Source organism: Phaenicophaeus curvirostris, chromosome 5 (genome assembly GCF_032191515.1).
Source record: "Phaenicophaeus curvirostris isolate KB17595 chromosome 5, BPBGC_Pcur_1.0, whole genome shotgun sequence".
In the NCBI taxonomy this organism is placed as follows: Eukaryota; Metazoa; Chordata; class Aves; order Cuculiformes; family Cuculidae; genus Phaenicophaeus; species Phaenicophaeus curvirostris.
This window is the reverse complement of record NC_091396.1, coordinates 45,714,427-45,733,378: the sequence shown is the minus strand read 5'-3', so window position 1 is coordinate 45,733,378 and position 18,952 is coordinate 45,714,427. Positions and strand designations below refer to the sequence as shown.

The following is an 18,952-nucleotide window of genomic DNA, read 5'->3' as shown; positions in this document are numbered from 1 at the left end:
TTCAGGCAAACACACCGAAGGGCAAACAGTCCAACATACTTACAAATTCTGGTCCAAATCAGTGCCCAGAGACAGGTTCAGTCAAGGCTTCACTGAAAGCAGAGGGTTGAATAGTCTGAATAGGGTATTTTTAGGACTGTATAGTCCTAGAGGTTAAGTGATTTCCAAAGCATTATTCTCTGAGCCAGTGGAACAGAAGCTGCAGTGAGCCTAGAACTGTGGCATTCAAACCAGACATTGTTCAATACAGGGTTGGTCTCTCCTAGAGCAGAAACACATTTCTGCACTTAGCTAAATTTAAACCAGTGAACAACATTGTTTAGAAAGGTGCAACTACCTCCTCTTGCCTCCACCAGAACCTGCGGGCATTCATGCTTTACCTATTTATGAAGATACACAGAGGATAGATTGTGGTCATTCCTACACCAGGCTAGCAAGACTTGGAAGCATCGTTCCCTCTTAGAAGCTACTGCAAATCCTCACCACCTTCCCATGAGCTAGGGGCTCGACAGATTCTCCTGGGGCACCCTCATATTTATCTGCTTTCTTTAAGGGCTATTTAATTAGCTATGAGGTCCCTAAAGAGCTTTCCACACTTCTGCTAATTCTTCTACAATTCAGGCAGGCATTCTGCCATTCAGATTCAAGCTAAAAAACAAAGTCCAGTGCTTCCCTGGAGTAATTTCCCAGCACACTCTTTCAAGTGTCAGTGATACATTGCTATAGCTGTGAAAGTAAAAAAAGAAACAGAAACATTCTTCACCTCACAGCACTGCACTGGTCTCCCCAAGCTGCAGCCTTTCCAGTTACACCTCCAGTACTCATTTTGTGCTTACTTCACCCTGCACCTGTGTTGGTAGAAGCCCATGATATTTTTAATATCTTAAAAAATAATCTTAGGATCAGCAGACAGACAGGTGACTTACATGAGATGGGTGCAGTTAATGATTATCTTTTGTAATATTTGTGATAGGAGATTAAAGTTTTCTCAGCTGTATGGTTAGATAATGAAACTATTTATTAGCATGACTTTTGAATGGAGAGCTGGAACCTTAAATAAATTGAGAAGTTCCAAGCCAGTGGTTTAGAGATACTGCCAATAACCGGGAGAAGAATAGGAGGAGAATGGGAGGAGTTGACCAATAGGTGAACTTGGCAGGTAATTTTGGGGGTGATGACCACCAGGGGCCCCTAAAGACCCCATTTGAGCTTGTGCAGAAGGTGCAAGGTGCATTTATTACATTTACATGTAAATATGTGATTACATGCATGATGAATAATGTATGGCTTTGTGTAACTTCTTATGTAAATTAAGGCAACAAACCCCTTGAGGTGCACTTCATCTGAGAAAAAACCTCCAAGCACATAGGATTTGTGAAGACCTGAATAAACAATGTCTCTCTCTTGGTGATGTAGTTACTGGCTTATTGCACACCCGGTAATGGATCCGCATCTTGGACAACACCTGGGGACTGAAGATGATGAGAAAAGGCACTCGGAGAATGTAGAATCATCCCTCCCAGAGCAACCTGCCTGCTATGAACTACCTTGAATGCAATGGCTGAGCTGCTGTTTATTCTATCACTGCATTGCAAACATAAACGTCAAAGGCTTAGGCTTATTTCTGACTACAACCACCATGTGACCTTACATTGATACTCTCTGCATAGCTGGCACTATCCACACATCCCTTCTGTCTCAGTTATCAACTCCCTCATTTCTCAAAGGAAGTTCTTCCTCTCAGGCCCTAGTGACGAGTTCTGATTATCTCTTATCACTGCGGAAGGCCTTTGCTCTCTTTTTTTTTGGGATGCTGGAGCAGAAAATTTTTCTGCTATGCTTCCCTGTCCCAGTGGTTACCCAACTGTTTCTTCCTGAATTTGCCTTCTGCTGTCTCCAAACTTCACAGTCCTATGCTGTGATCCTTAAACCTACAGATGGTTAGAGACAGTACCCATCGAGTCATGTCAGTGATGTAAGCTCTCTGCTGATATAAGCCTGCTGTGCAGCAATACCTGCCTGCCTGACTTATTATTTATGATCCATTCTTCCTTTTGACTCATTAATTTTTTTTTGTTACACTCCTTTGCTTCAGTCAGTTGGCTGAGTAAGGCTGTTTGCTCACCAAAGTAGTATCATTGAGACCTAAAAGGAAACTCAGAACTGGAATTTGCTGTTCTGAGTGTATTTGGCTCCTCTGTTTCACAACTGTGGAGTCCAAAGGCCTAAGCTGCAGCCACCCATGTACATGAGTATCTCATGTATCACACAGAACCATACCAGAGTTGCATGCAGGTGTGACTCCACAAGCTCTGTGGGATGTGCTCGGTGCTGCCTGTGACAGTAGCTGTGCTCTGGGATGGCACTCCCATGGGACTTGTCTCCATGGATATCCTGCACTCTTCTGTCACTGCAGCCCAGGGTGAGCACAGCCTGCCCTGCCCTCTGTGCAGATGCCCCTCAAACACCAGGTTATGCTGGTCCCACGCCAAGGGTAGGGTGGGTCCTAGCAACACAATGAGGTCCCAGGTGCAGGGGAGCACCGCTGCTACTGTGTGAGACTGCCAAGTCCTGCACGAGTCAATTAGTGAGCACCTTAATGTTTTTCCTTCATATGTTTCCTAAACCAAAACTCAAACCATTGTATTGTAAAGGTTTGTGCCAGCTGGATTTAAGAACAGATGAAATAATTTGTCTACAGGTACCTACATGGAGAAGGCATTTGGTCTTCAATCGAACAGATGACATGGCAGTGAGACTCAGTGACCCAGCTTATCCTTTACCGAAGTAACCCATTAGCAGGCGAATCTCCTGCATATGCAGGGAGTGCAGGATGCTGCCTCACATGCACCGTGTAGGCTGGAAGACCATCTGAGCCCCATGGCACAAACTAGTCAGTACAAATCAATCTGTTCTGTTCAAAGGCAGAGGAGACAGCAGGAAAATGCCAACAGCAGCAGGAAAATCCCACAAAAAGTGTTCCATAGTATATGGTCCCCTAGGACACTTCTCTCTCACTTGCTCCCTCATTTTCTTTTTTCATTATCATCCTATCATCATTTTCTAATTTCATCATAAAACATTTCACTTCTGCAAAAGCCCTCCTCTCCTTATCCAGAAAAAGCTCATCAACAAGAGGGGTCCATGTGGCTCTTCCCCACTAGCACTCCTAACTGCACCTGCACTGAAGTAAGACTGCTTGCACAAACACTCAAATACTGAACAGGGGTGTTTGCTGCTTAGATCACTAAGTACTTTCTAGCAGCACCAGCCTCCATGTTCCTGTCCCGCAACATGAAAGAAAGGACACAAGCCCATCCCATCTAAGCTGACAGCTCTGTCTCACTGCACACCGAAACCAGGTGAAGAAAGAATGCTTTTCAGGCGAGTCCATACCTGCTTCAGTGGCAGTCGAGATATGGGAGTGGCTGCAGAGAGCCAGAAAAAGAACAAGGTCTCACACAGCTCTAACCCTACATGGTCCAACACCCAGCTCTGCACTTGTTACCCCTGAGCCTGTGTTTGTTACCCTCATTATGAAAAAAGCCCTCTTGTCCAAAGGTGACCCAAAGGTATGAAGCATGCTGAACACATACTGTTGCCTACAAATAGGGTGAAACCAGGCTGTGAGAATCTCCCAAACCTTCTTGAGGAAAGAAAAATTACTGTCTTTCACAGAAGCTAAGTCACTTTTATTAGGAACTCCACATTCATATCAAATTTGCAATGAGATCCATGACAGAGGCTCCATGATGTGACTATAATGGAGGAGAATTACTATCAATATTAGCAAATCAAAGAAAAATATGAAAGCATTCTCTCAAACTCCTCTGCTTAAATCAGTTAACTGTCCATTGTGTTAACTGAGATCTGTTCTGATTGTTTCAAGTTACATTGTAAGAAACACCACAGCCCTTCCCAGTCAATCATGCTGGAGAAATCGAAGGTCATACTCTTCCAACTCTTCAGTATGTGATTAAACATGTTAGGCTCTTTCCTTTCTACCAATTAACACTCTTGCAACATGGAAAATTCTGGATGCCTTCCCCTTCCCACTCCCTCACGAAGACATACATGGGTTGTATAACAGGGCACAAATACAGATGCTTTGTGGTCTGCAGAGCAGCTTTCCTCTGGTGTTGTCTGTGGGACATTTGGCAACCCAGACATTACTAAGGTCGGTTTTACCTGTCCCTGAACTAAGCACAGCATTTAGTTTATCTTGTCTTTGATTAAAGTGTGTATTCTCAGAGGTTATTCTCCCTCTGTACTTGGCACTGGTGAGACTGCACCTCGAATCCTGTGTTCAGTTCTGGGCCCCTCACCACAAGAAGGATGTTGAGGCTCTGGAGCGAGTCCAGAGAAGCACAACGAAGCTGGTGAAGGGGCTGGAGAACAGGCCTTATAAGGAGTGGCTGAGGGAACTGGGGTTGTTTAGCCCAGAGAAGAGGCGGCTGAGGGGAGACCTCATTGCTCTCTACAACTACGTGCAAGGAGGTTGTGGAGAGGAGGGTGCTGGCCTCTTCTCCCAAGTGACAGGGGACAGGACAAGAGGGAATGGCCTCAAGCTCCGCCAGAGGAGGTTCAGGCTTGACATCAGAAAAAAAATTTTCACGGCAAGGGTCATTGGGCACTGGCAGAGGCTGCCCAGGGAGGTGGTTGAGTCACTTTCCCTGGAGGTGTTTAAGGGACGGGTGGATGAGGTGCTGAGGGGCATGGTTTAGTTATTGATGGGAATGGTTGGACTCGATGCTGTGGGTCTTTTCCAACCTAGTGGTTCTGTAATTCCCAAAGCCTCACAGAAAATACTCAAATTCATAACTAGATCACAGAATCATAAAGTTGTCTGGGTTGGAGGGGACCTTCAAGCCTATCTAGTTCCAACCAGCCTGCCATGGGCAGGGACACCTCCTACTAGATTGGGCTGCCCAAGGCCCCATCCAACCTGGCCTTGAACACTGCTGGAGACAGAGCAGCCACAGCTCCCTGGGCAACCTGTGCCAGAGCCTCAACACCCTCAGAGCGAAGAATTTTCTTCTTATGCCTAGTCTCAATCTGCCCCTCTCCAATTTAAGGCCATGCCCCCTAGTCCTATCACCACAAGCCTTTGGGAACAGTCCCTCCCCAGCTTTCCTGCAGCCCCTTCAGGTACTGGAAGGTTGCTATAAGGTCTCCTCGAAGCCTTCTGTTCTCCAGGCTGAACAAGCCCAGCTCTCTCAGCCTGTCCTCGTACAGGAGGTGCTCCAGCCCTCGGATCATCTTAGATCAGACATAGGATCATTTTTAAGCACAGCCGCAGGCAGAAATAACAGCTCGGCCCCTACAGCTGCGGGACGCCAGCCCGGCGAGGCAGCCAAGCCCACACCTGTCTCTAAAGCCGAATTTAAATCCCATTGACTTAAGCTCTGCCCAGAGTTCGCCTGCAGGGTCTTCTCTCGGGTCTTTCGTCACCCAGGAGGAGCTGAGCCCAAGCACCCCAGCCCGGGGCCGGGCGGGCCGGGCGCTGCAGCTCAGCCCGCGCCGTCCCCGAGGGCTCTCCCGTCAGACTCGCCAAAAGCCCCTTCGCCCTTTCCGCTGCCCCGAGCGTCCCCCGACGGGGCCCGGAGGAACTCCCCAGTCTCAGCTCCCGCCGAGGGCCCCGCGGGCAGGGCGGGCTCCCGCCGCCGCCATTGGCCACGCCCGCCCCGCCCCGCGCCCGTTGCCCCCCCGCCCCATTGGCCCCGCCCCTCTTCCGTTGGCCCCCACAGCCCCGGGCCCGGTGGCCCCGCCCCGCGCCCATTGGCGCGCTCGCCTCCCGTCCCCGCCGAGCACCTCTCACCGCCTCCCCCCGCACCGTCCCGCTTTGCGACCGGGCGCGCCCCTCGCCCCGCCCCGCCCCGCCCGTGACGCGGCCCCCGGCGATTGGCGGGCGCGGCGGCCGGCGCTTCCGGTGCGGCCGGCGGAGCGAGCGCGGCCGGGCGGGATGGAGCGGGCCGCGGCGGCGCCCGGAGCCCAGCCCCGCGCCAACGGCTGCGGCGCGGCGCGCGGCGCCCTCCGCAACGGGCTCGTGCGCGGCCTCCCCGGCGGCCCCGGCCAGGTGCGCGGCGGGCGGGGCGGGGCGGAGCGGCCTCCGGGGGCTGCGCGAGCGGCGGGGCCTCCCCGTGCCGGGCGGCTCCGCGCTGGGGCGGGGGTCGAGGGGCCTGGGGCGGGGGCTGCCCTCCGCGGGAGAGGGGGCCGGGGGGCCAGGCGGCGCCTCTGGTCTCGCCGCCTTCGCGGGGCGTGTTGGGGCTTTCGGGCTTCCAGCCGCTTCTCTGCGGAACGCTGAGCTTCTGCGGTGCGGCGTGAGGTGCTCGGTGGCTCTCGTGAGAGCGGTCCCGGCGTTCTGGAACGGGTCGTATTTCCTCGGACACCTCGAGCTGCTCGAGAAGAGCCTTTCTCCGCTGTTGTTCGTCCTGTTGCCCCTTTTTTTTCTCCGGTGGAGGCTTGTGCAGTCACCGCCCGGACCAAACTGAGAATCCGTGCAGGGCAAAACTAAACTTCTTGTTTCTCCTGAGTTAACTTCAACCCAGGATGCTCACTGTATTTCTTTCACTAGATGGACGCTCGTAGTCCTGTCTCGGCGCTTTGAGGGGACATAGTGCGGTGTTGGGAGTGAACAAATGGGGCAGGAGGCACAGTACCTTCGTCTGGCAGCTTGAAGTGGTTCAGGGAGCTCTGGCCCTGGTGGTCTTGCAAACGCCAAGACCTGCCGACCATGGCTGTAAATCTTTGCACTGAGACCGAGTGTGGTGGTGGTGAGTGTTCTGTGAGTGTCTTTTTCCACCTCTGTTGTTTTTAAAGATGGGCTGAGTACAGTTATGTGCTTCAGAACAACGGGGAGGTGGGGAAAGGAAGCTTTTTTCCCCCTCGAGGATTTTGTTCAGCAGCGTATCTGGAAATCATGACAGCATGTGAATGGAAAAGCCATCAATGTCAAACTGAGAAAGCATAAAAACTTTACTGGTTTATTCTGTTCAGGTAGTAGTTCAGCTTGTGTTTGATGCTGTGCTGAAATATTTCTTGGAAGCCTAAGGCATTTAAGATACCTATTTCTAAACGGAGGGGGAATGCTCATTGGAGAAGTGGCAAAAAAGCCGAAGTGTAGTGGCATTGTCAGAGGATGGAAGAAGAGCATAAGAAGGTTTTTATACCATTCTGGCAGCTGCTTGCTGATCAGGCAGAGATCTGTAATTAGGAATCTTGCATTCTTTTCTCCATAATGTTATGTGGGACAGATTGTTGACTTTCAAAATGAGAGTCTAAATCTCGCGACCTGACTGGGAGAAGTATCTGTGTAGCGGTAATAGCCGCCTACAACTTTCTCCTGCCTGCTTGATTGGCCTTTTGGCTTTTGGTTGTTGGGCCTTTAAGTGTGAGAAGGGAAACGTGTAAATGCTTACTGTGTGTTGACTATATTTGTTTGTATATGAACATATCTATAGTATGTACCTACCACATACAACACTTGAGGATATGCAAGTGAAGAGATCTGTGAAAGTGTAATTCCTGCTTAGTGGAAATAAAACCCAGAAAAGTAAGGGTAAGGGGAGGAAAAGCAAGTGTTTTTGCAAGAAAGCCTATGATGGTATCCTTGGGAGAAGTAAGAAGCAAGAAGAGTTCTAGATAAAATGAATGTGTTGATGGGAAGAGGAGGGAGAAGAAAAGCCATTGGTATAAAGAAGTGTTTCAGTCACTGACAGTTTATCTGGAAAAGCCTGGAGCTTGTGAATGGAGAGCTTAGAGACAGGGTAGTAAATCACCCTGCCTGCCTGTAGGGCTTGTAGTGCAGGAAAGCTTTGCAGCTTTACCCATTTTTTTTGGATGGTGTTAAAAAAAAGAAAAGGCAAAAAAGCTTGCCCTTACCTAGGACTTCTCTGCTGCGGTTACCTGAGTCAGTTTGGGATATTTTTGTTTGGCTTTTTTTTTGTTGTTTTTTTTTTACCCTAAAACATTTTGGTTTAAGGATGTGATTCGTATGACACAGACTTCAGGCTTTCCTCATAACTCTTTCCACAGAGAGAGACTGGTATTTAATGGAGGGTGGGCTCTTCATTTATTACAGCATGAACAGAAGATGGTTAAATTGTTCACCTCAGTTTTTAAATAGGTTGTGTTACTTTTTCTCTTGCTGGGATCTGAACTGTTAATCCTTCCATTTGGTGAGAGGAGAGGACAATTTGCTGTCCACTATGACTGTGCTGTCATTGACTTTGGCTACCTTGGAGTTTAGTGAAATATCATCAGTGGCTAGGAAAGCAGTAATTTGAAGTTATGATTTCAGCATGTTGAAGTACTAAGATAAATAGCAGCTCTTTCTTTTCTTTTCCTGGGAAGTCCTGTGCTCAAACTACTTAATCTGTTTAGAAATTCAGATTCAGTGAATGCAACGATCTTGCTAAAAGCACCTTATTTAAAAGAGATTGAAAAGCCATATAGCAGTTAAAAATTGGTGGTACATTGGAGAAAAGTAAATAATTTCTGACTCTATACAGTTAAAGGACTGTTTGGTAGGAAGAACAGTAATGTACAAATGGATTCAAAACTGATTTAGTGCTTCAGTGTAATACTGCACTATGCAAGATGAAAGTCTTGCATCTCAAAAGGTATTGTCATGGCATGAGGAAATGAACACAGCCAGGAGAAGGAAAGCAAATGTAAGTAAAAGAACAGTGAAGCTACCTCTTCAGGTTGTGAGTGATTCTGCTTTTATGTCCTTCTGGTCTGTTGGAGGGAGTGTTAAGTGAGTTCAGTAGGAAAAAGTGCTGTTTAGGATCTATCAAGACGCTTGTGGGAATAATAAAAAGTGCAGGGAAAATTGCTTTTTCTTTCTTTCTGCAATGTTATACTGGAATGTATTTTTCTATTGGAGTGTTTTGCTCTGAAGCAAACAGCTAATGGTTTTCTAATACTTCACCTGAAGAAAATTTCTTGTGTAAAACAGAGCAATTTGGACATATTTGATGTGACAAGATGCCCTTATTTTCCATGGTAACTTATTGTAATCTACCTATTATTATGAACAGACTTTCAGTAATGTGTTTCTTTGGAATCCTTAATTGAGCCTCTTGCCTTAGAATGATTCTGTTGTGCTTCTAGAAGCTGAAATCATCTCAAACTAGAAAAATAATTGTAATATAAGTTTTAGCTATCAAGTTCTTAATTTCTGTTGTGCACAGTATCTCCAAGTCAGATAGAAGCTGGAATGATATAAACAAAACAAATTTTAATTTCCTTTATGTTTCTAGAAGGCTTTCAAATGCTGTTCTATAGCAGGCTCCAGATAGCTGGTTGCACACAGGCTTTTGTAAACAAGGTCTCATGGTACTTCCTCAGGAAGACGAGGAATAGTTTGGTTGAAAAAAGTGGGAGGACTGGGGATTTTGCATTCCTTTTAAGACTGTCACAACTCCTGAATTCTTACAGCTGTTAAAATGGAGAGTGTAGATATTCATTCTTATTTCTGAAAGCTTTGGTGTGCTAAAACCAGCTTGTGTGGTCCAGTGATTTGCATCTGTTTTTTTTAGAGGGATCAGTAATACTGCTCGTAAACTCATCTGCTGACATGCTATAGGCTGCAAGGGAGCGACAGGCTTCATCTTGATTTTATCAATGCTTTTGCTGGAATTCAGGCTAGTTTAACGTCTTTGGGAGAGCACGCTTATGAAGGTGAGTGCAACAAATACTGAAAGTTTTTCTTTTTGCGTGAGTTAGTGGTAACGGCAGTATGAATAAGCCCTTGTTTCAACTGAAGGTTTTGAATAGCTGCCTTATCCACTGGTATAAAGGCGATTTTGAATACAGAATTGTGGGTTTTTTTCACATCTGTATGCAAATTTAAAACACGTATTTCTGATTAAAAAATTATCCTAAAGAACTAAACCTCACAAAGTTCTTCACAAGGAAGTAATCATTCTCCCTTACTCAGTATTTGTGAGACTGCATCTTCAGTACTGTATCCAGTTTTGAGCTCCCCAGAATGATGCTGACACAGCCACATGAATCTGTGAATCCAGTGGAGGGTCCCTTGGAAGTGAAAGAGGCTGGAGCACATGAAGAATGAGGTGAGGCTGAGCAAGCTGAGTTTGCTCAACTTTAAGAAGGAGAAGGCTCAACTAGCTGGCTGGAGGAATATAGAGAAGATGGAGCCAGACTCTTAGAAGTGTGTGACAATAGGATGAGAGGGAGGGATGTAATTTATGAGAATGGGAAATTTTGATTACATACAAAGAAAATAGTTTTCCCATGAGGGTGGTAAAATACTGGAAGAAGTTGCCCAGAGAGGTTGTGGAACCTCCATCCTTGGAGGTATTCAAGACTAGATCAGACATGGCCCTTGGCAACCTGCTGTAATTAAGCCTGCTTTGAGCTGGGGCTCGGGTAAGGTGACCGCTGTAGGTCACTTCCAATCTTGGCTGTTCCATGGTTATAGAGATTAACTCGTGGATTGCAGGAGACTTGGCCCAGGTCTAGATGTAGCGTTTAATCCTTGAACGCCTGTAAAAATGCAAGCCTTTGTAAAAAGCAGGTACTCTGAGGCTTGCATCACACCCAAGGGAAGAAGTTATTACTTTTTGCTTCTTGCTTGCCTTTTTGATCGACTTATATCGATAACATAAAACTGAAGAGAGTAGAAAATTGGCTGACCTAGAAAAGGCTGCAATTTTCTTCAGATATTTTAACTGACAGAATTCAATTTCTGAAAAAGCATACCTGTGCATGAGGATACTTTTCTAATACCAAACTTAATTATAAAAGACTTTGTGTAAGGAATAGCTGCACGTGTTTTCATCCGGCTGAATGAATTTGAGGCCATCATATTAAATTAGTAGATGTAGTGCCTGTGCTGTACTTGTTGGACACTTGTGTATCTGTATTAGTATGTAAGCAAACACCTAGGGGAGCTGTTGACGTGACTGGCTTCTCTTAGATTTGAATGTGTTACCAAGGAGTTAGTTTGGATAAAGTGTTAAAATATTTCAGTTATATTGGGACTTCCGTTTCTAGTTTAGCTGGTGATATACCTTAAATGCTATAACAAATTACTTCAATATATCCAAGTTCAATTTTTGTTATTTTAACTACTTGCATGATATGTCATGTTGTATTTTCCTCTCTTAATTGTTTAGCAGAAATTTTGTTGTCCTAAATGTCATGCTTTCAATTTGTTGGGAAAAAAAAAATTAAAAAAAGCTGTATCTTAATTATCTATTGACTTCAGTTTCCCTAGGGAGAACATAAAACACTGGCCCAGTTTCAATGAGGTTTCCAACTTTCTTTTTTGCATTCATTAAGAAGTCACTCCTAGAAAAAGAGCCAATTTTAAGTGTGGTCTTGAAGAATACTTAGAGCTGAGAAAGCAAGAGCTGAAAAGTTTATGAATGAGTGGGGCTTAACGTCTGTAAGAGACTGAATTCTGAAGTACATTAGAAGTGCTTTCAGAGGTATCTGAGAGCCTAGACCTTTACTTGTTAGTGAGCCACTACAGGCTTGTGCTGTATTTGGAAGTCTTTATTAATACACATTTAGTAATTAAGTATGCAGTTACTGAATTCTCTGTCAAAATGCCATGCATCCAGAATCTACTGAACACACTAGGTCAAGTAATATATTAGGCTTAAGGTAACTTAAGGTAAACTGTCAGAAAACAGTATGTTCTTAGTAAGATTCAAATTGTCAGTCATACGTAGCAAGCAAAAAAACCCAAACTTAATTGCATTGTGCATTTGGTAATGGGAAAAAGAACTGCAAGCAACACGTAAACATTGTGAAGATTTACACTGTTTCTATAGATGTGTCAAGTTCATATTAACAAAGAAATGCCAGATTTGTTGGGAGTAACTAGTTGCAAATCAAAATATTTTATAATACCTGCCAATAATAACAAATATTTAGTTGAGAATACACTGAAGCATTAAAGGCTGTTTTGTTGAACAAGTTTCCCTCCTCTGATTTTTTTTGAAAGCCTAAAATTTGGCTCAAAATAGTTCATTCTACTTTTGGTGGTAAATACTTGGTCTTCTTAGCTGTGTGACAGTCTCAGGTATGAAGTCTAAAAAGAAAGCAGTGCAAGGAAGAGGGCTAGAAGCGACAGTAAAATCACCACAGAACGCTCTAACAGCTTAGATCAGCTGCCTGTGTGGGATTCTCGCTTACTGCTGTGGTTTCTGTAGTGCCGATTCCCTTGTTCCTTTATAATAAACATGACTGCTTTTGAGAGTGGAGGCACATCCTAGAACAGAGGTGCATCCTGTATCTTTCTGTTTTATTCCATACGGTTGGCAGGGTAATGACGAAAATGCCAGCAACTCATGGAAGCAATCTTCCACACCATGTTTCTAAAAAAAAGAAGCTACAAAGCTGCTCATAAAATTTCTGCAGTCTCTGTGGTATGTGGCAAAGAGAAGCTACTAAATTTTAATAAGTAGCATAAATAATACTTTTAAGGTGCTTACACATAGTCTACCAGGTTCATCTGACTTTGTTCTTCCTGGCATCGTGAAATGAAACAGCTTCTTCAGCACAGCGTTAGGGTTTTCCCGGGGTAGGAGCATGACAAGTTATTGTGTACTTCAGTCTAGATGTGTGCTGTGCATGTTGCACTTGCAGCATCTTCTTTCCCTGAAGTATGTGCCTGCCATGCAAGGTGTGTACTCAGATTCCTGTGATAAATCCTGCGTGTTGTCTGCAGTGGTTTCTGCAGTTGTTCCTATGTTTAAGCACAGCTTTTGTGTTCTCACAAAACTACTTCTTCTCTAATGCTTTTGAAAGTTAGGCATGGTACTCTTCAGTTTGAGAGTGTTTAGCTTCTTGTGCACTTCTTTGTATGCACCAACTTCTACCGTGGTGGCTTTGTTTAGGAGGATTCTTGTCTGCTGACACAGGTGTAGCAAATACACCGAAAACCCTTTTCTCTGTAAGTTTTGAGAAATAAGGTTTTAATGAAAAGAAGGTGGGATTCAGCATAATGCCAGTCTCATGTGACCTGTTTTGGGTGCTGGCAGTGGAAGCATAACACAACATTAAAATGTGTACCTGTTTGCTGATATCATTTTACCTTCTTTGTAAATCCAAGACAAGGTTGAGGTATAGTGGCTCTTCTGTAGAGATCCTACTGTCCCAGTTCAGGAAAAGGAAAATAGTGCAGGGTACTTGGGGAAGCAGGTTTGCTGCTAACTGCAGTTTGTGAACTGCAGGTTTGTTTAATGCTCTGATAAAGGAGTTATGTTCACATCTAGTAGGATAATAGAGGCTGAAATCAATAAAGCATGTGATTGGATACATTCTGCTATTTATGGTCAGTAGGTGGCTTAAATGAGGACTATTTTTGTGTAGTTGACACTAGTCTGTGCCTAATGCCGGATAACCTGTAGTCATGCTAATGTAACAGCAAAAGGGGTATTACATGAGATGTTTTCTATGTATGTCATTAAATAATTTGAATAACTCAAGATAATGCCTTTTCTCTCTGTGGAGTTTGAGTCTTACTATAATGGTAGCTGACCTTAAGGCACTGCAAGATCTGATGCTGTTTGGAGGCCAGCTTAGTCTTTAAAGCGTAACTTTGTGTGGTAGCTGGGCAAGAACGTCAGGCTGGGTGTGCTTGTGCTGCGTGTTTGTACATCTATAATCTCATGTTCTGCCTGTACTACATATGCTGTCATGCTACTTAGTGTTCCTAATTTGCAGGATGAGTTAAATCCAAAGTCAGTTTTGTAATGTAACATCCTGTGAATTGGAACTGTTTGTTATCCGATTGGGGAGATGGTTATAACTAGAGTCCCTGTGTTCTGCATAGGCCAATACAGTCCTTTCTATCTGTAGCTGTAAGATGTTGCTGCTCAGTAACTGTTGCAATACTGTTTTATGGGATTTGTTTCACCAAGAGCTTGGTCCAACACAGGAATTACCCGTGGCTGATTCAGAATGCCATCTTTCTGCTGTCTTCAGTGATCAGCTGGGTGGTACGCTCTGATTTTCCTCCTGCAGCTGCGTTTCTGAATGTGATGGTGTGCTTCTGCATACGCACAGTCTGGGCAGTACAGGAAAGACAGATAGAGGTGAGCATCCACCTGGTTTTTTTGCACCATGTGCTTGGTGAACCCTGCATTTCCTTTGTAATCTCCATTTGGATACACAGTATATTGTAGTCCAAAGGTCATGGCTCATTTTGTTGTCATAAGACTTGTTGTAACAATAAAAATCTTAATCTTACACCCTTCCCTTCATCCCCCAGAAAAGGAAATGAATCACTAAACTGTATCTTCTTTCTTGGTCTCTGGAACTGAACTTGCTGCTCTTCAGCAGCAGGCTTGGAGCTCGCAGCATGTAAGCCTTCATTTAAAGGGTAATGTGCAGATTCATAAGGCATTCTTGGGAAAAAGAATAGGCTTGTATCTAAAATTTGGCTACAAATGTCTCTATAGGCAATTCTAGAGTGTATTTATAGTCATAGTATGCTTCATAAAAAGTCTGTGGAATTGCATTCAGAACATTTCTTTAACGTTGAATTGAGATAGGATAGCACAGAAGCTTCTCGGCTGACGTGGTAGCTGACATGAGAGCGTAAGGCTGTATTAGCACGCTGGTGGAAGAACACTGGGAGGTGAAATGAATTAGTGTTTGTCACAAGCAGAGGCACCTCTAAAGATCTAGGGAAAAAAATGGTATGCTTTTCTACTGATTAAACTTGTATATGGGTTTGTTTGGTTTTCAGTAGCTTTTTTTTTTTGTGGTATGTCACTTAAAAGTCTGGATCTGAGGATGTAGCTTCTTATCTCTTCCAGTTACCTGGGAAAGACTTCGATCACGTTGATGTGGTCTTTATTAGATGGTAGGTAATTTGTGAAGTAGTCGCTACCAGTTTTCTGTCTACTTATTCAGGAATTGGCTGCTAGTAGACAACCACAGGTAGCCAGTGTGTCATGTGTTTGCTTCTGTATAGCTGCTGTTCACAGCCTGGTCTGTCAGAGTAAGGATACAAGATTCAACTTGAATTCATCAAGCTGTGAAACTGTAGTAATTGGAACTTTGTTGCCTGATGTTTTGGAACTGGATGCAATAATATCTATGGTTTCGTGAATTGGAGCCATAGTGACGTAGTTAAGCAATCTCGGGAGTAGTAGCAAAGAGGAGCGAAACCTTTCATGGCTTTTCCTCTGCGGCCTTGCTGAGTTGGTTGATTGTGGTGGTACTGCTGCCCCTCTGCTCTCCCCAACAGCTGCTGGCTCTTGTTTGTTGAGTTCTATCAGATGTGTTTGTGGAGCAGTGCTGTAAAGCTATTAGGGTCTAATAAATAACCTTCTGCAAACCATTATATTTCCAACCTGGATCAGTGTTGGAGGCTATCTGTGCTGAAAATCAAATTAGCCTTGGTTGTGCAAGCCAGAGCGTGATGCAGATGGCTCACAGTGGGAGTGAGTGAGGCAGGGACGGTTCTTGTGGCTCGTCTGATTCCTGAAGAAAACGCTGTATGATCCTGTGGCCTTTGTTAGAAATTTAAATTGCCGTCATCTGAGCTGCAATATGGTGAACAAGCGTTCCTATACTTGTTCCAAAGCATAGTCATTTTCTAACTTAAGCCATCGCTGTAGGCACTATGTTTTTAAAACTACTTCAGTATTAAACGTGGCCCCAAAGTGCTGCAGGTTATGTATTTGCATCTGGCGTATGTGCTGCTGCTGCTAAAGGAGAGGCTCCTGCTGTCTCTGCTGTTTTGTTTGCACACTTGCAGCAGTTCTGAAGTCCCTGTAACTACAGTTACCAAACTGAGGAATTGCTCTGGTCGAAACTGTGTTTTGTACTGCAGCTTTTTGGGTGTTTGTGTTGGCAAAAGGCAGGAGAGGTAGAAAGGAGTATCAGGAGGAAGGTAGTGGTGCAGTTTATACTCAGTGACTGCATATTATAGCATAATTATATCCCAAAAGCAGACCCTTGCTTCTGAAAAATTGCTTTCAAAATATTAATGCCAGGCTTGAAATACAGACTTGTTCTGAGATCAGCAGATATCACTTTCCGAATAACACAGTGTCTGGTGAGGTCAGAAAGTACGTATGCTTCTATTGATTCATCAGCTGTTACAGAGATTAGCACAACTCTTGCGTCCTTTTGCATGTGGCAGTATGAGTGCTGTAGGTGAATAATTGGTTTTATTCTGTCTTCTGGCTCCCACCCCTCATTAATTATTTGACATTTTCCTTTTTTTCTCATGTGCTTATAATCAGCCATTTTCCAAGATGTTGTTATTTCTTCAATTAGAATACTTTTAGAGATACATTTCTTATTATGTCTGGCTGTAAACTGCAGTTTGAATACAGTCCAGAGAAATTTGAGCAACATCCTTGTCATAGCCATCTCTTCAGTGTGGTGTTATTATTAATATAGATACTTATTTAAGTGTATTGTCTTGGTTTCCTCCTTGTCCTCAGCTGCTCCTGTGCGCATCTGGCAACATCCTCCATAATATATTTGTATACCAGAAAGTTAGATTTGTATGCCAGTCTTAACTTGTTAAGATTACCTAATGGGCTGTAATTTTCCTGAGACCAAGCGTATTAGCAAAAATGAGTCTGTTCTGCAAGCAGTAAGACTTGTCACCTTGGATGCTATAGATAGGGGATTTATGTCTTGGAGGGTGTTCTTGCACACGTTGCTCTTCCATTGTAGGGTTAACTATTCTATAATGTGTAGGAATTCAGAGAGCAATTTGCATCTGATAGCTGAGTTTCTGTGTTTTAATACATTGACTTTTGAGATCTGATCTTTAACTTAATTCTTTGAACAAGCAGTCTAGTTAAAACCATGATGTTTTTCCCCCTATTGTTAGTGTTGAGTGACCCCTTGCCTTGCAGCTGTGAAGTTTTTCTGTAAAAGTCACAAATATTATGTATTACAGTAATTTCACTTGAGGTGGATGTGCACATGTATTATACAACTAGTCAAGCTTTTATCTTCAGGAGATGGTCTGGACTTCTAGTGTGGATTTTACACAGAAAGCCTTGCTTTGTTCTGTGTGCTGACATATATGCAAAGTTGAGGCTGTGTATACAATGACTTTTTTGTCTGTGGTGTCATGTCCACCTCATGGATGAGTACAGTATTTACGTCAGCATCTTTAGGCTAACGGCTGTGGAGACACAGATTATGCTTGTTCTGTTACAGTAATACAGGCCTCCCAAGTCAAGTCTATATTTATATTTTCCAGTTACTTTTTTCGTTCTCATAATCCCGAGAACATATTGTTTAGTTTAATAAAAGTAATCATTTCTATTTTGGTTTCCCTATAGTGAGCCTGGGAAGCCTTGCTGTGCTGTTATTTGTCCCTACCTAGTTCTTGGTGAACAGGGAAGGCAGGGGCTTTTTTCTGTTGGTTTTTTTTTTATTTTGGTTGGGCTGGATGCTAACAGTGTTCTCTGTGTAGTTTCACAAGCTAAAGAACTGTAATGAGTTGTAGATTAAACTGTATTAAATTGGTGTCTGTGACTTTAGTTATGTTAACAACTTAGCAACCTCACCTATGGAGACTGACAGTATTTTTCAGTAATGGCTGAACATAGCTGAGACCACTCTGAGTTGGGCAGTGGGGATGCAGAGTATACAGCCGATCAGAGGTCCAGGGATTACTCCAAAATGCCTGTTGTTTTTTGAATGAATATCTCACAATACTTTTTTTTTTTTTTCCTTTTTACTGTAGATAAATCATATTGTGCACAATGGAGGATTATACAAAAGGCCTTTCAATGAAGCTTTTGAAGAAACACCAATGCTGGTTGCTGTGCTGACCTATGTAGGCTACGGTGTTCTCACTCTTTTTGGATATTTGCGAGATTTCATGCGTCAGTGGAAGATTGAGAAGTGTCAAAATGCAACAGAAAGAGATGAACAAAAGGTAACCACTGGAAAGTACTCGTCAGCGGGAGATGATGTGGCTGAGGCTATAGCTTGAGCGTGTCTTTTCAAAGTTTTCTGCTATTTTTTCTTGTCTTCTAAATGCCCCAGATATTATGCTAGTACTGCTGTGTCATTAAACAAAATTATGTTTCTTTTAGTTGGGCTATTTTTTGGTAGAGCAGTTCACTCATCCGGTTCACTGCATCAACAAGCTGCATCAACAGTTATATCAACATGCTGAGAGATGCCTCAGCTGCAGAAACAAGGGTTTGGGGGTAAAGAGACTGCTTATGCCAGTATCAGCAGCTAAATAAGTGCTTATCAAAGGATCTGGTTTGAGTCTGACGGCAGACTAATGCTGCTCTGGCGGCTGTGTTTTGATTTGGAAACATGCTATTAATTCTCTTTAACCTAAGCAGTTGCAAATAAAAGCTTCTGAGTGAGAACCAGCACATAAGCTGGCTGACTTCAAATTTATCTGGAGTCCAGAACACTAGCTGGTGAGTAATCTGGGGTATTGACTCCTGACTCGCTGATAGCATTTAAAAAGAATGAATTTATGATAAGACCTATTCACAAAAGCTTCTGGGACGAGGTGAAAAATCTCGCTTGATTCAATAGTTAGTCTGGAATAGATAATCTTAATTTTGAGTAGTTGTAGAACGTTTTCAGGGGCCTTGATGCCTCACAGGAATTAATTACTGTTAAGAAAGCTACTGTTTAAACTTGCAGTTTGCAGGCTGTTTCCTTCTGACTCCCAGTGTAAGCCCTTTTGGCAGAGTGTGAATACCAGTGAGGTTTGCTTCAAATGGGGAACGAATTGGCTTACTCTTGCCGGTTGAAGTTGTTTTTCTCAAGTACTTTGGGGACCCAGTCTGGCTTATAAAACGTTAAAGGAGTTTGTTTTCCAGTTGCTGATTTCTGGTTCTCTGTGCTGCCACACAAGCAGTTGGCTAGCAGAAAATAATTGGGGCAGGAAGGACATCTCACTAATGCAAACAAATAACCGAGGGTGGGAAAGGGGGGTGGTGAGGTGTTGAGTGGGGGG

At 43.9% G+C, this 18,952-nt stretch overlaps 1 protein-coding gene across 1 annotated transcript in view; it reads left to right on the top strand.

Moving 5' to 3' along the window:
• The first annotated feature begins 5,903 nt into the window (after window positions 1–5,903).
• The window catches only part of SPTLC2 (serine palmitoyltransferase long chain base subunit 2), a 79,898-nt gene continuing 66,849 nt past the window's right edge, over window positions 5,904–18,952 (top strand). Inside the window, exons 1-2 of the mRNA XM_069858596.1 lie at window positions 5,904–6,076; window positions 17,708–17,902. Coding sequence (XP_069714697.1) covers window positions 5,963–6,076; window positions 17,708–17,902 — 309 coding nt within the window. The 5' untranslated portion in view covers window positions 5,904–5,962. The remainder of the gene's footprint in view (window positions 6,077–17,707; window positions 17,903–18,952) is intronic.